The sequence below is a fragment of the Otolemur garnettii genome, unplaced genomic scaffold (genome assembly GCF_000181295.1).
Source record: "Otolemur garnettii isolate 467f Iridium unplaced genomic scaffold, OtoGar3 scaffold00070, whole genome shotgun sequence".
NCBI classification, from domain to species: Eukaryota; Metazoa; Chordata; class Mammalia; order Primates; family Galagidae; genus Otolemur; species Otolemur garnettii.
In genome coordinates this window covers 8910392-8921046 of record NW_003852465.1, presented here as the reverse complement: position 1 = coordinate 8921046, position 10655 = coordinate 8910392, and the positions used below count along the sequence as shown (strand labels likewise).

General features: G+C 41.9%; 1 protein-coding gene and 1 non-coding gene across 2 annotated transcripts in view; both read left to right on the top strand.

Annotated features, from left to right (window-relative positions):
* KANSL2 (KAT8 regulatory NSL complex subunit 2) overlaps positions 1–5056 on the top strand; it is a 34471-nt gene extending 29415 nt beyond the window's left edge. The window contains exons 8-9 of the mRNA XM_023515369.1: positions 822–941; positions 2913–5056. Coding sequence (XP_023371137.1) covers positions 822–941; positions 2913–3044 — 252 coding nt within the window. The 3' untranslated portion in view covers positions 3045–5056. The remainder of the gene's footprint in view (positions 1–821; positions 942–2912) is intronic.
* On the top strand, positions 2555–2688 carry LOC111726549. The gene has a single exon (XR_002774303.1). It is a non-coding gene; the product is annotated as a small nucleolar RNA SNORA2/SNORA34 family (small nucleolar RNA).
* Positions 5057–10655: the final 5599 nt, after the last annotated feature.

Genomic DNA, 10655 nt, shown 5'->3' with positions numbered 1-10655 from the left:
GCCAGCCTTGTTGCATGTGGCCAGCAGGGCTATATAACATTGTGCTATAGGTCCTGAACCAAAAAATAAATAATATTTTTTTATTGTAGTGAAATGTATGTACCAGAATTTATCATTTTAACCAATTTTTATTTCCTTTTTTTTTTTAGCGACAGTTTAACTTTGTTGCCCTCAGTAGAGTGCTATGGCATCACAGCTCACAGCAACCTCCAGCTCTTAGGCTTAGGTGATTCTCTTGCCTCAGCCTCCCGAGTAGCTAGGTCTACAGGTGTCCACCACAACACCTGGCTATTTTTGGTTGCAGTTTGGCCAGGGCCAGGTTTGAACCTGCCACCCTTGGTATGTGGGACTGGTGCCCTACTGAGCCACAGGCACCACCCTATCATTTTAACCATTTTTAAATGTACAGCTTAATGGTATTAAACATATGTAAAGTATTACACAAATATCACCACTTTTCTTTTCCAGAACTTTTCCATCAGCCCAAATAGAAACTCTGTTATTAAACAATAACTCACCCATCCCCCTTTCCCCTATCTTCTCCTATTCTGTTGTCCTATCTGTATGGATTTTCCTGAGAATTTGCTTTTTTAAGCCACTATACTGGTCTGTGTTTCGTGTTTGGAAGTAAGAAAAAGTTCTGAATGCTGTTGCATCTAGTCTCATTTTTGGACATTCTAGTAAAATCTTTTTTTGATTAAAGCTAGGCAAAGGGTGAGGGAAGGAGCAGAGAATTCTGTTGAGGTTTGCTGAAAAATATGCCAACTGTAGCTGATTGGTTCCCTTGGTATTTCTGATAGGCTTTTCTCTTTTTTTCCTAGGACTTGGATGTTGTGGGTGATGGTATGCAGTGCCCTCCTTCACCCTTGCTATTTGATCCTTCATTAACCCTTGAAGATCATTCGATCAAAGAAATTCCTGAAGGCCCTGTGGATATCTTGGCAAGTGAAGAACACTCCCAGCCAGGCTACCCTTATGTAGTGACTCAGCCAGGGAGAGGGTTACCTGCTGGCTAGTATGTACTCCAGGCACTAGGGGTATCATCATAAATAGAGTATAAAGATGTCCTAGATGGCTTTTGCTCAGTGAATACCATTTAGGAAGATACTTTTAAAAAATGCCCTTCTCTGCTCCTGGATGCCATTGTTGCTCCAATTTTCCAGATCGGCTCTTAGAATACCCAATAGCCCCTGGTCCTTATATCCCAGAGTAGGACATTCATTTTTCTTCTCTCCTTTCCTCTCCCCTTGCTTCCTCTCCTCTGTTTTATTTTATTTTACTTTCTTTTTTTTTTTTTTTGAGACAGACTTTTACTTGTTGCCCTCTACAGTGCCCTGGTGTCACAGCTCACAGCAACCTTTAACTCTTGGGCTCAAGCAATTCTCTGGTCTAGTCTCCCAAGTAGCTGGGACTATAGACACCTGCCACAGTGCCTGGCTAGTTTTAGAGATGGGGTCTTGCTCTAGCTCATGCTGGTCTCAAACCTGGGAGCTCAGGCAGTCCACCTGCCTCAGCCTCCCAAAGTGCTAGGATTACAGGTGTGAGACACTGCACCCGCCCCTGTTTTACTTTTTAACAGTTTTATTTGACAGGGTCTTGCTTTGTCACCCAGGCTGGCATGTAATAAAGTCTTTACAGCTCACCGCAGCCTCAAACTTTTGGGCTCAAATGACCCTCCCACTTCAGACTCTTGAGTAGCTAGGACTGTAGGCATGTTCCTTCATGCCTGGATGTTTTAAAAAATTGGGGGGCTGGGTGTAATGGTTCATGCCTATAATCTTAGTATTCTAGGAGGCTGAGGCAGGAGGATCACTTGAGCTCAGGAGTTTGAGACCAGCCCAAGCAGGAGGAGACCCCATCTCTACTAAAAATAGAAAAAATTAGCTAAGCACTGTGGAAGATGCCTACAACTCCCGCTACTTGGGAGGCTGAGGCAGGAGGATTGCTTTAGTCCAGGAGTTTCAGGTTGTAGTGAGCTATGATGACCCCCATTGTGCTCTAGCTCAGATGACAGAACAAGACTGTCTCCACAAAAAAAAAAAAAGGATTTGTTTTGGGAGAGACCAGGCTGGTCTCAAACTGTTGGGCTCAAAAGATTTCTCCTGCCTCATGCCTCAGCTTCCCAGAGTGCTGAGATTATAGGTGTGAGCCACTGCACCTGGTTAAATTATTTAAATAAAAGGTTGGGACCTAGAATCTTAAGTTGTACATTTTGGTAGAGGGGAGGTGGAGAGATAGGGTCTTATTCTATTGTTTAGGCTAGATAGATAGAGCAGTGGTATAGTGCTGTTACAGCTCGCGGTATAGTGCTGTTACTTAGCTTCCAGAGTGGTTGGGAGTATAGATGGGCACCACCACGCCTAGCAAATTTTTAAAATTTTTGTAGAATTGGAGTCTTGCTGTGTTGCTCAGGCTGATTTTGAAGTGCTGGGATTACAGGTGTGAGTCAAAATTATACCTTTTAAGGGAGAATTCAGCACTGGGATTGTTCTTATTGTAGAAGGACTGGTAATGTGACTTGACTTCTTTTTCTGAGCCTTTAGTTGGAATACCAGTGGCCCTGACTGAAGACCAGCAGTTCTGTAGCTGTTGGTTTCAAACAGAGGCCTAAAGGACTGTCTTCCTGTGGTCTGTTGGCTGTTCTGGAATCTCAGCAGAGAATGGCTGTTTCATGTGGAAGAAACAACCTTCAGCTCTCTTTCTCATTGGAAGGGCCTCAGGAATGCTGTAGTTAATGATTTCTGAGTTTCAGAGGCAGGGATGCCCAAGTATGGGAAAGCACACCTACCCAGAATTATTTTACTTTTTGCTGTCTTATTTTGCTGCTATAAATGAGCACTGATAAATCATATTCATACTTCAGAACACAATGAATGGAATTCTAACCAAAGTGCCTTTGTTTCTTTTAACAGGGCCAGATGCAGATGGCTGGAGATGGTTGCAGATCCCATGGATCTCAAAGTTCTGAGAAAGCCTCTGCACCATTGCCTCAAAGTGGATTGGGAACTGCAAATGGGAAGCCAGAACCCACTTCTGTCAGTTGATAGTTTTTGTTTTGGGAACCATTTGACTTCAGTGGATTTAAATTTCTCATTTTTCAAACAAATATTTCTGATCATCTCTCACTAAACAGGGGCAACCCAGACTACATTGTTTTTCTTATGGATTGAGTGCTATAGTTAACAAAATTTTGAGAGAACAGACCAATAGTTTTCAAAAGCTGTGGGTTTCTTCCCATGCTGAGTAAGGAAGAGAGAGAGGTAATTCTGGTCAGAGCTTCTGGAATTAAGTATTTGGGCCTAGGCCTAAGGGGAAAGACATCTTTGTAATGGGATTTCCTAAGTCATGGATAGGAATCCACATAGGTGGCCAGGAGGGAGCTGTTTCTGAGTGGTGCCCTTGAGATATTGATGGCCCTAATGTCTGGTTGTCTCCATCTAAAGGCCTGCCTTCACCTTTACTTCACTGGGTAGTCTGAACCCCCTTCACCAGTAAACTCCTGACTTTTATCCTCTGAGAAAATAACCGCAGGACTGGGCCCTTTTTAACTATCCATCTTGCATCTAACCTGTGTAAATTTCTGTGGTGGCTTTCTTATGTAAGATATAGTAAAAAAATTATTGTATATAGTTACTATTAAATGTTAAAGGAAATGTTATGAAAATGTAAAATAGTCATCTGAATTGGATGAATATTTTGTTTGTATTTGAGAGTATATCTTCTTTTCTTGGTTTTAGAGTCCTGTCTTTGATGGGAAGGGGAAAATGGGACACATAATACTTTTACCCCAGGGAGTAAATATTCACTAGCTAATTATGGTTTTGGTATGGAAGACAAGGTAAAAACCTGGAAGAAGTAAATGAAAAAGTGCAGGACTTGGTTAAGCCCACTACTTTTAAATATCTTCTTTTAACCTTCCACTCTGTGCACTTTACCCCTACTTGCCTTTTTTTTCCTCACAATCTAAAAATTCTCTAGGGCTAGAAACACATACAAGACATACAGAGAAATTGAGCCTGATGCTGGATCACTAAGATAGACATAGATAAGCATTGTCAAGATTATTTCGATGCTAAATCTTAGGGTAAGTTTAAGGTAGATGTTAATCATTGCATTATGATAAGGAGTCCAAAAATTTAACTTTCTGTGAGAACTGAAGTGAGCACAGAAGGGTCTGTAACACCCCTGAAATTGGTACGGACACCGAAGTTCGTAAATTCAGCCGTGGTAAGTTTTGAGAGGGCCATATATAGCTGGTTTTCTTCCAAGGTCCTAGCTCTTACTAGTTAGAAGGAAGACAGGAGGCTTTTGTAAGAAGGGCCTCAGACTGTACCATGTCACTGAGAAAGTCTTGGCACCACTAATGGAGTCCCAAAGCAAAAGCTGCCTGTTAGAAAGAATGACCTACTACCTCTACTGTGCTGGGTCATTGATAGTAGCCTGAGGGAAGTGTGATACCTCATAAATTCAAAGATGAGGAAGCTGAAGGCTGTGAGTTGACTGCAGGGCTGGTTTTCTTGAAATCTAAGTGGTATACTTTCATGGCTCCTACTGTCTGTTCTTCGTGTTTGATATTTTCCTATGCATGTTCATGATTCCGCAGGAGGCTTTCTCAGGAGAAACTCTGGGGACAAATTACAACTTCCATTGCAGTAGGGCCACAACTGGTAGATACCTACAGAGCATAGCATACAGGTCCCACTCAACATTCTAAATTCCTTTTGTCCTTGCTTACCATGGTGGTAAGTCTTGACTTTCCTGGTGATGTGAACCTAATTCTCAAGGCCTTTCTTTAAAAAATACCCAGCAAGGCTCAGGTATAGAATACTGAGCCTCTCGTAATACACCCTTCTCAGGTCTGGGTTGTTGCACATGTTCATTGTGTGAAGGAGTACCAGATTATACCTGTGCTCTGAAGAGATGTCTATATTCTAATCCCTCAGATAACTTTGAATGGCAAAAGGGACTTTTCATTTGTGGTTATGGACAAGGACTTTGAAATGGGAAGATTATCCAGGATTATCCAGGTCAGGCCTGTATGTATGCACATGTATATACATATGAATGTATTTATATATGTATTTATATGTATATTTATTTATACACGTATATATAATATATTTTGAGATAGGGTCTCTGTTGCCTGGGCTAGAGTGTAGTGTGGTTGTCACAGCTTGCTGCAACTTCACACTCCTGGGCACAAGCAGTCTTCCTATCTCAGTCTGTTGAGCTAGAACTATAGGGACAGGCTGCTATGCTTAGCCAATTTTTTTTTTTTTTTTTGTAGAAATGGGTCTTGTTCCTGATCTCAAACAATCCTGCCTCAGTCCGTCCCTATATAATATATGTATATATATTTTATATTAAAAATATACACATATACACACACATATATATGTGTATATATATATTTTTTGAGACAGAGTCTCACTATGTTAACCTGGGTAGAGTGCCATAGCATTACAGCTCACAGTAACCTCAAACTTTTGTGCTTCAGTGATTCTCTTGCCTCAGCCTTCCGAGTAGCTGGGATTACAGGTACTTGTCACAACTCCTAGCTATAATTTGGTTGCAGCTGTCATTGTTTAGCAGGCCTGGGCTGGACTCGAAACTGCCAGCCTCCGTGTATGTGGCCAGTGCCCTACTCACTGAGATATAGGCGCCGAGTCCCCAGTATATTTTTTGAAGAGAGAACCTTTCCTAACTGTGGTTGGAAAGGAACTGCAGTGTAAGAATTTGATGACCTGTTCTGGGATATGTGCAAAGACAAAAAAGAGTTGTTACTGTTAACCTCCCTTCACCCACCAGTAAGGAAATGGGGACCTCAGCTTCAAACTATGACCGCCGCACTGTCCCTAGTTGTTGGAGTCTGAAGGGCATGAACCTATCCTTATCCTAGCCACATAGGTGGGCTCAGAGATTCTTTGGTTTGTAATTGGTTAAAAAGTATAAAGCTTTGTCTCATGGCTTGGAATCATCAGAAAATAAGATAATAACGTAAGGAAGTCAGTAATCATAGAGCAAGCTACAATAAACAAGACTCAAATTGATCTGTTAAGCAAATTGATGGCCTGCAGAGGTAATGTAACTTTCACCTTACATGGCCTTAGGCCCTGTTTGCAATTAATCTCAACTCCAAAAGGGAGAGGGTATGAGATATGTCCAACCACCCTTCACTTCAAGGCCAGGAACTCAGTCTTTACTGAGGCCTTAGGCCCTGTTTGCAATTAATCTCAACTCCAAAAGGGAGAGGGTATGAGATATGTCCAACCACCCTTCACTTCAATGCCAGGAACTCAGTCTTTACTGGTTTTTCTGGGATCTCCTTGGCCAAGAGGGGGTCCATTCAGTTGATACAGATTTTATGATTTTTTTTTTCTTTCTTTCTTTGCAGTTCTCATTCTACCTTTTCAAATACACAGCATCAGTCTTTCAGCATTATTTCCTCAGAGGTTGGGAATGCTGCTTCCTACCTTCAAGCTCCTCTGAGATTATCAGTTAATCTTTAGCCACATTTTCTCAAAAGTCTGAGGCCCGGATCTGTTTTTTTTTGAGACGGAGCCTCAAGCTATCCCCCTGGGTAGATCCCCCCCATGGCATCACACTCACAGCAACCTCCAACTCCTGGGCTCAAGCGAGTCTCCTGCCTCAGCCTCCCAAGTAGCTGGGACTAAAGGTGCCAGCCATAACGCCTGGCCATTTTTTGGTTGCATCCATCATTGTTTGGTGGGCCCGGGCTGGGGATTCGAACCGCCACCTTAGGTGTATGTGGCTGGCGCCTTAGCCGCTTGAGCCACAGGCGCCGTGAGGCCCGGATCTGAAGGGCCCCTTTTCTCATACTTTTCCTTTTGTTTTTCTGTACTAGAGTCAGTTGCTGCTTCTTACAATTACTCTATAATACTGCAGTGTTCACTTTGTGACTTTTCAGTTCTCTAATACTATATAATTCTTTTACATTATTATTATTTTGTAGAGATGGTTGCCTAGGCTGCTCTCTAAATCCTGGTCTCCCACCTTGGACTCCCAAAGCACTGGTCTTATATCTTTTTTTTTTTTTTTTAATGCAGACTATTCATTCTTATATCTCAAGTTTTTGAGCCAGACTGGTCTGACTCTTACCAGTATTACCTTAGAACTCCAGAAGTTCATGTTAGGACTATCAAAAACAAACCAGTCCAAAACAAAACAGAATGTTAATATCGTCAATAAATGTTTCAGTCAAGTCTTGGCCTGTGGGTGTTTTTAAAGTGACATTGCATGTGTTTTGTTCAAGTCCTGGTAGAGTACCATATTTCATTTTGCTTGCACATACTACCTATAAAGTATATGCTGTAATGCACACTTCCATGCCAACATTTCAGTCAGTGATAGACTGTAAATGATGGTGGTCCCCCTAAGATAATAATACCATGTTTTTCCCTATGCCTTTGATTACATTCAGAACATAAAAGGGTAATATGACAGCTCTGATGGCCATTCCAGAAAAAGAGTCCCAAAATTACTTTGAAGAGTGGACTAGGCACTGGTGTTGGTGTATTGGTTTCCAAGGGGAGGACTTTGAAAGCTGCCATAGTGATATTCAGTAATGAGTTACGTAGCACTTTTTCCAGGATGAATTCCTGAACTTAAATGTCAATCTTGTCTATCTTACTCATGGTTGACTCTTTTCAGTTTTTTTTTTTTTTTTTTTTGAGACAGAGCCTCAAGCTGTCACCCTGGGTAGAGTGCTGTAGCGTCATGTATATATATATTTTTTGAGACAGAGCCTCAAGCTGTCACCCTGGGTAGAGTGCTGTAGCGTCACAGCTCACAGCAATCTCCTAACTCCTGGACTTAAGCTAGTCTCTTGCCTCAGCTTCCCAAGTAGCTGGGACTACAGGTGCCTGCCACAACGCCCGGCTATTTTTTTGTTGCAGTTGTTGTCGTTGGCAGGGCAGGGCTGGATCTGAACCCCCTAGCTCTGGTGTATGGCTGGCGCCTTAGCTGTTTGAGGTACAGGTGCTGAGCCTCTTTTCAGTTTTATTGACAGCTTTATTGAGGCATACATAATTGTTATGTAGTAAGCTGCACATACTAAAGAGTATAATTCGGTAGGTTTTTTTTTTTTTTGGTCTCATTCTGTTCCCTAGGCTAGAGCACAATGGCATCCATACCTCACTGCAAACTCCTAGGCTTAAGTGATCCTCTTGCCTCAGCCTATGGCGTGTCTGGTACTGTAGGTACGTGCCACCATGCTTGGCTAATTAAAAAGTCTTTATTGTAGTGATGGAGGTCTTGCTGTGTTGCGCATTGTTGGGTTTACAAGCATGAGCCACTGTACCAGCCCAATTTGATATAATTTGACATCTATATATATCTCTAAAACTACTGCTCTAATAAAGATAGTGAACATATTCATCACTCTAAAGACTTTTCTTGAATTTCTATGTAATATCTCTCTTCTTCCTCCTATTCCCCCAAAGTAATCACTGACATGTTCTGTCACCATAGATCATTTTGCACCTTTTGGAGTTTTATATAATGGAATTAAATGTACTCTTTTGTGGTCTAGAGTCTCAGTTTATTTGTGCTGCTACCACAAAATACCTTAGATATGGTAATTCATAAATAATAGAAATTTATTTCTCAGTTCTGGAGGCTGGTAAATCCCAGATCAAGGTGACACCAGGTTCAGTGTCTGATGAGGGCTGCCTTCTAGACCAGGGTGTCAGAAAGGAGCTTTGTGACTCTGATGTCCAGGCTTTTCTTCTCCTTAACTACAAGGCCACTATTTTTCAAATAAGGATTTTTTTTGGGGAGAGAATCCAGTATTTATTTATTTACTTCAAATAAGGATTTTTTAGAAATGTGAACAAGAAACCTAATCTTTTCCAGAGAAAAGGAAATTTATTGGTTTCAAAAAAAACAATGCAGGCTTGGTGCCTGTGGCTCACATGGCTAAGGCGCCAGCCACATACACCTACGGTGGCGGGTTCCAATCCAGCCTGGGCCCACCAAACAACAATGACAGCTACAACCAAAAAAAGCCGGGTGTTGTGGCAAGTGCCTGTGGTCCCAGCTACTTGGGAGGCTGAGGCAGGAGACTCATTTGAACCCAGGAGTTGGAGGTTGTTGTGAGCTGTGATGCGACAGCACTCTACCTAGGGGGACAGCTTGAGGCTCTGTCTCAAAAACAAAAACAAAAACAAAACAATGCAGTGAAAGATCAAATCATTAATTTGTACATCATGAATTTTTCCCATGCAGAGAACTCTGCTGCCTCTACTGGTGGCCACTGAGCTGGAGTCTCCTCTAGTGTTGGGCAGAATGAGCACTTGCCTTTCTGCCTGTGCAGCTTCCTCTGCTGCTTGCTTCCTTGGGTGTAACCAAAAAAAAAAAAAAGTAGGTCAAGTATTAAGGACAGAATGTTTTTCTTTGATTTAGTAGCTCTGAGGCAAACTTTATATCCAGATTTTGAGATGATCAAAAAAGTCTGTCTCTTTTCTGTTGTTTTATACAGATTCTTACTCTGTCATGCTGGGTAGAGTGCTGCGGTGTCACAGCTCACAGGAACCTCAAACTCTTAGGGTCAAGTGATCCTCCTGCCTTAGCCTCCTGAGTAGCTGGGACTACGGGCATCTGCCACAATGCCCAGCTGTTTGGGGTAGAGACAGGATCCTTTGTTCAGGCTGGTTTTGAACTCCTGAGTTCTAGCAATTGACCTGCGTTGGCCTCTCAGAGTGCTAGGATTGGAGGCATGAGCCACTGTGCGGGCCTTTTTTTTTTTTTTAGTCAGCAGAAAATTTCCTGTTTTGCTAGAATCATAGATATGTGTACATTCCCTGTTCTTCTAATACCACAGAGAACTTTGAGATGAAATAAAAGATAACAACAGCTGCCATAGGTAACCGGTTAAATCAGTACAATTTGTTGAAAGTATCATTCTTCTTTCTTTACTGCAGGGCAGTGCCTCCTTTGTCCTGTGCGGTGACTACATCAGGGAGAATCACCGTGCTGTCCCACTGTTCTACCTGTCTGTCTTTACATCCACAGCACACTATCTTAGTTACTCTAGTTTTGTAATAAGTCTTGATGTGTGGAAGATATCTGAACCATCTGGTTTTGATTTCTTTACATTGCCTGGGCTACCTTTCACGATTTTTAAAGGACTAAAAAGAACAATGTTGTGCTTCTAGGGGTGCATAAAAACACCCCACACGCAAAAGCTCTGTCAAAAGAAGTGCTCCTAAAATATCCCAAAGAAAAAACTTAACTTTTATGTTGTAGGTACAGAATAAACATCTACAAAACACACACATATATATATACACACACATACATACATTTGAATACTGAGAGTTTTATGTAGGGAGGGGAAAGGAACCATGTTAGATTTTGATTAAGAACCCATTTATATTAGTTACTGGTTGAATTATTCTGAGTGGGGACTTTAGATTCCCTCCCTAGGATTTTAACGGGAAGGGACAGGGCCTCATTTAATCCCCTTTCTAGTAAATAAACATAAAGCAAAATGTATTATTTTGTTTTTTTAAGAGACAGAGTCTCACTTTGTCGCCCTCGGTGGAGTGCTGTCATACAGCTCACAGCAACCTCCAGCTCTTGGGCTTAGGTGATTCTCTTGCCTCAGCCTCCTGAGTAGCTGGGACTACAGCCCC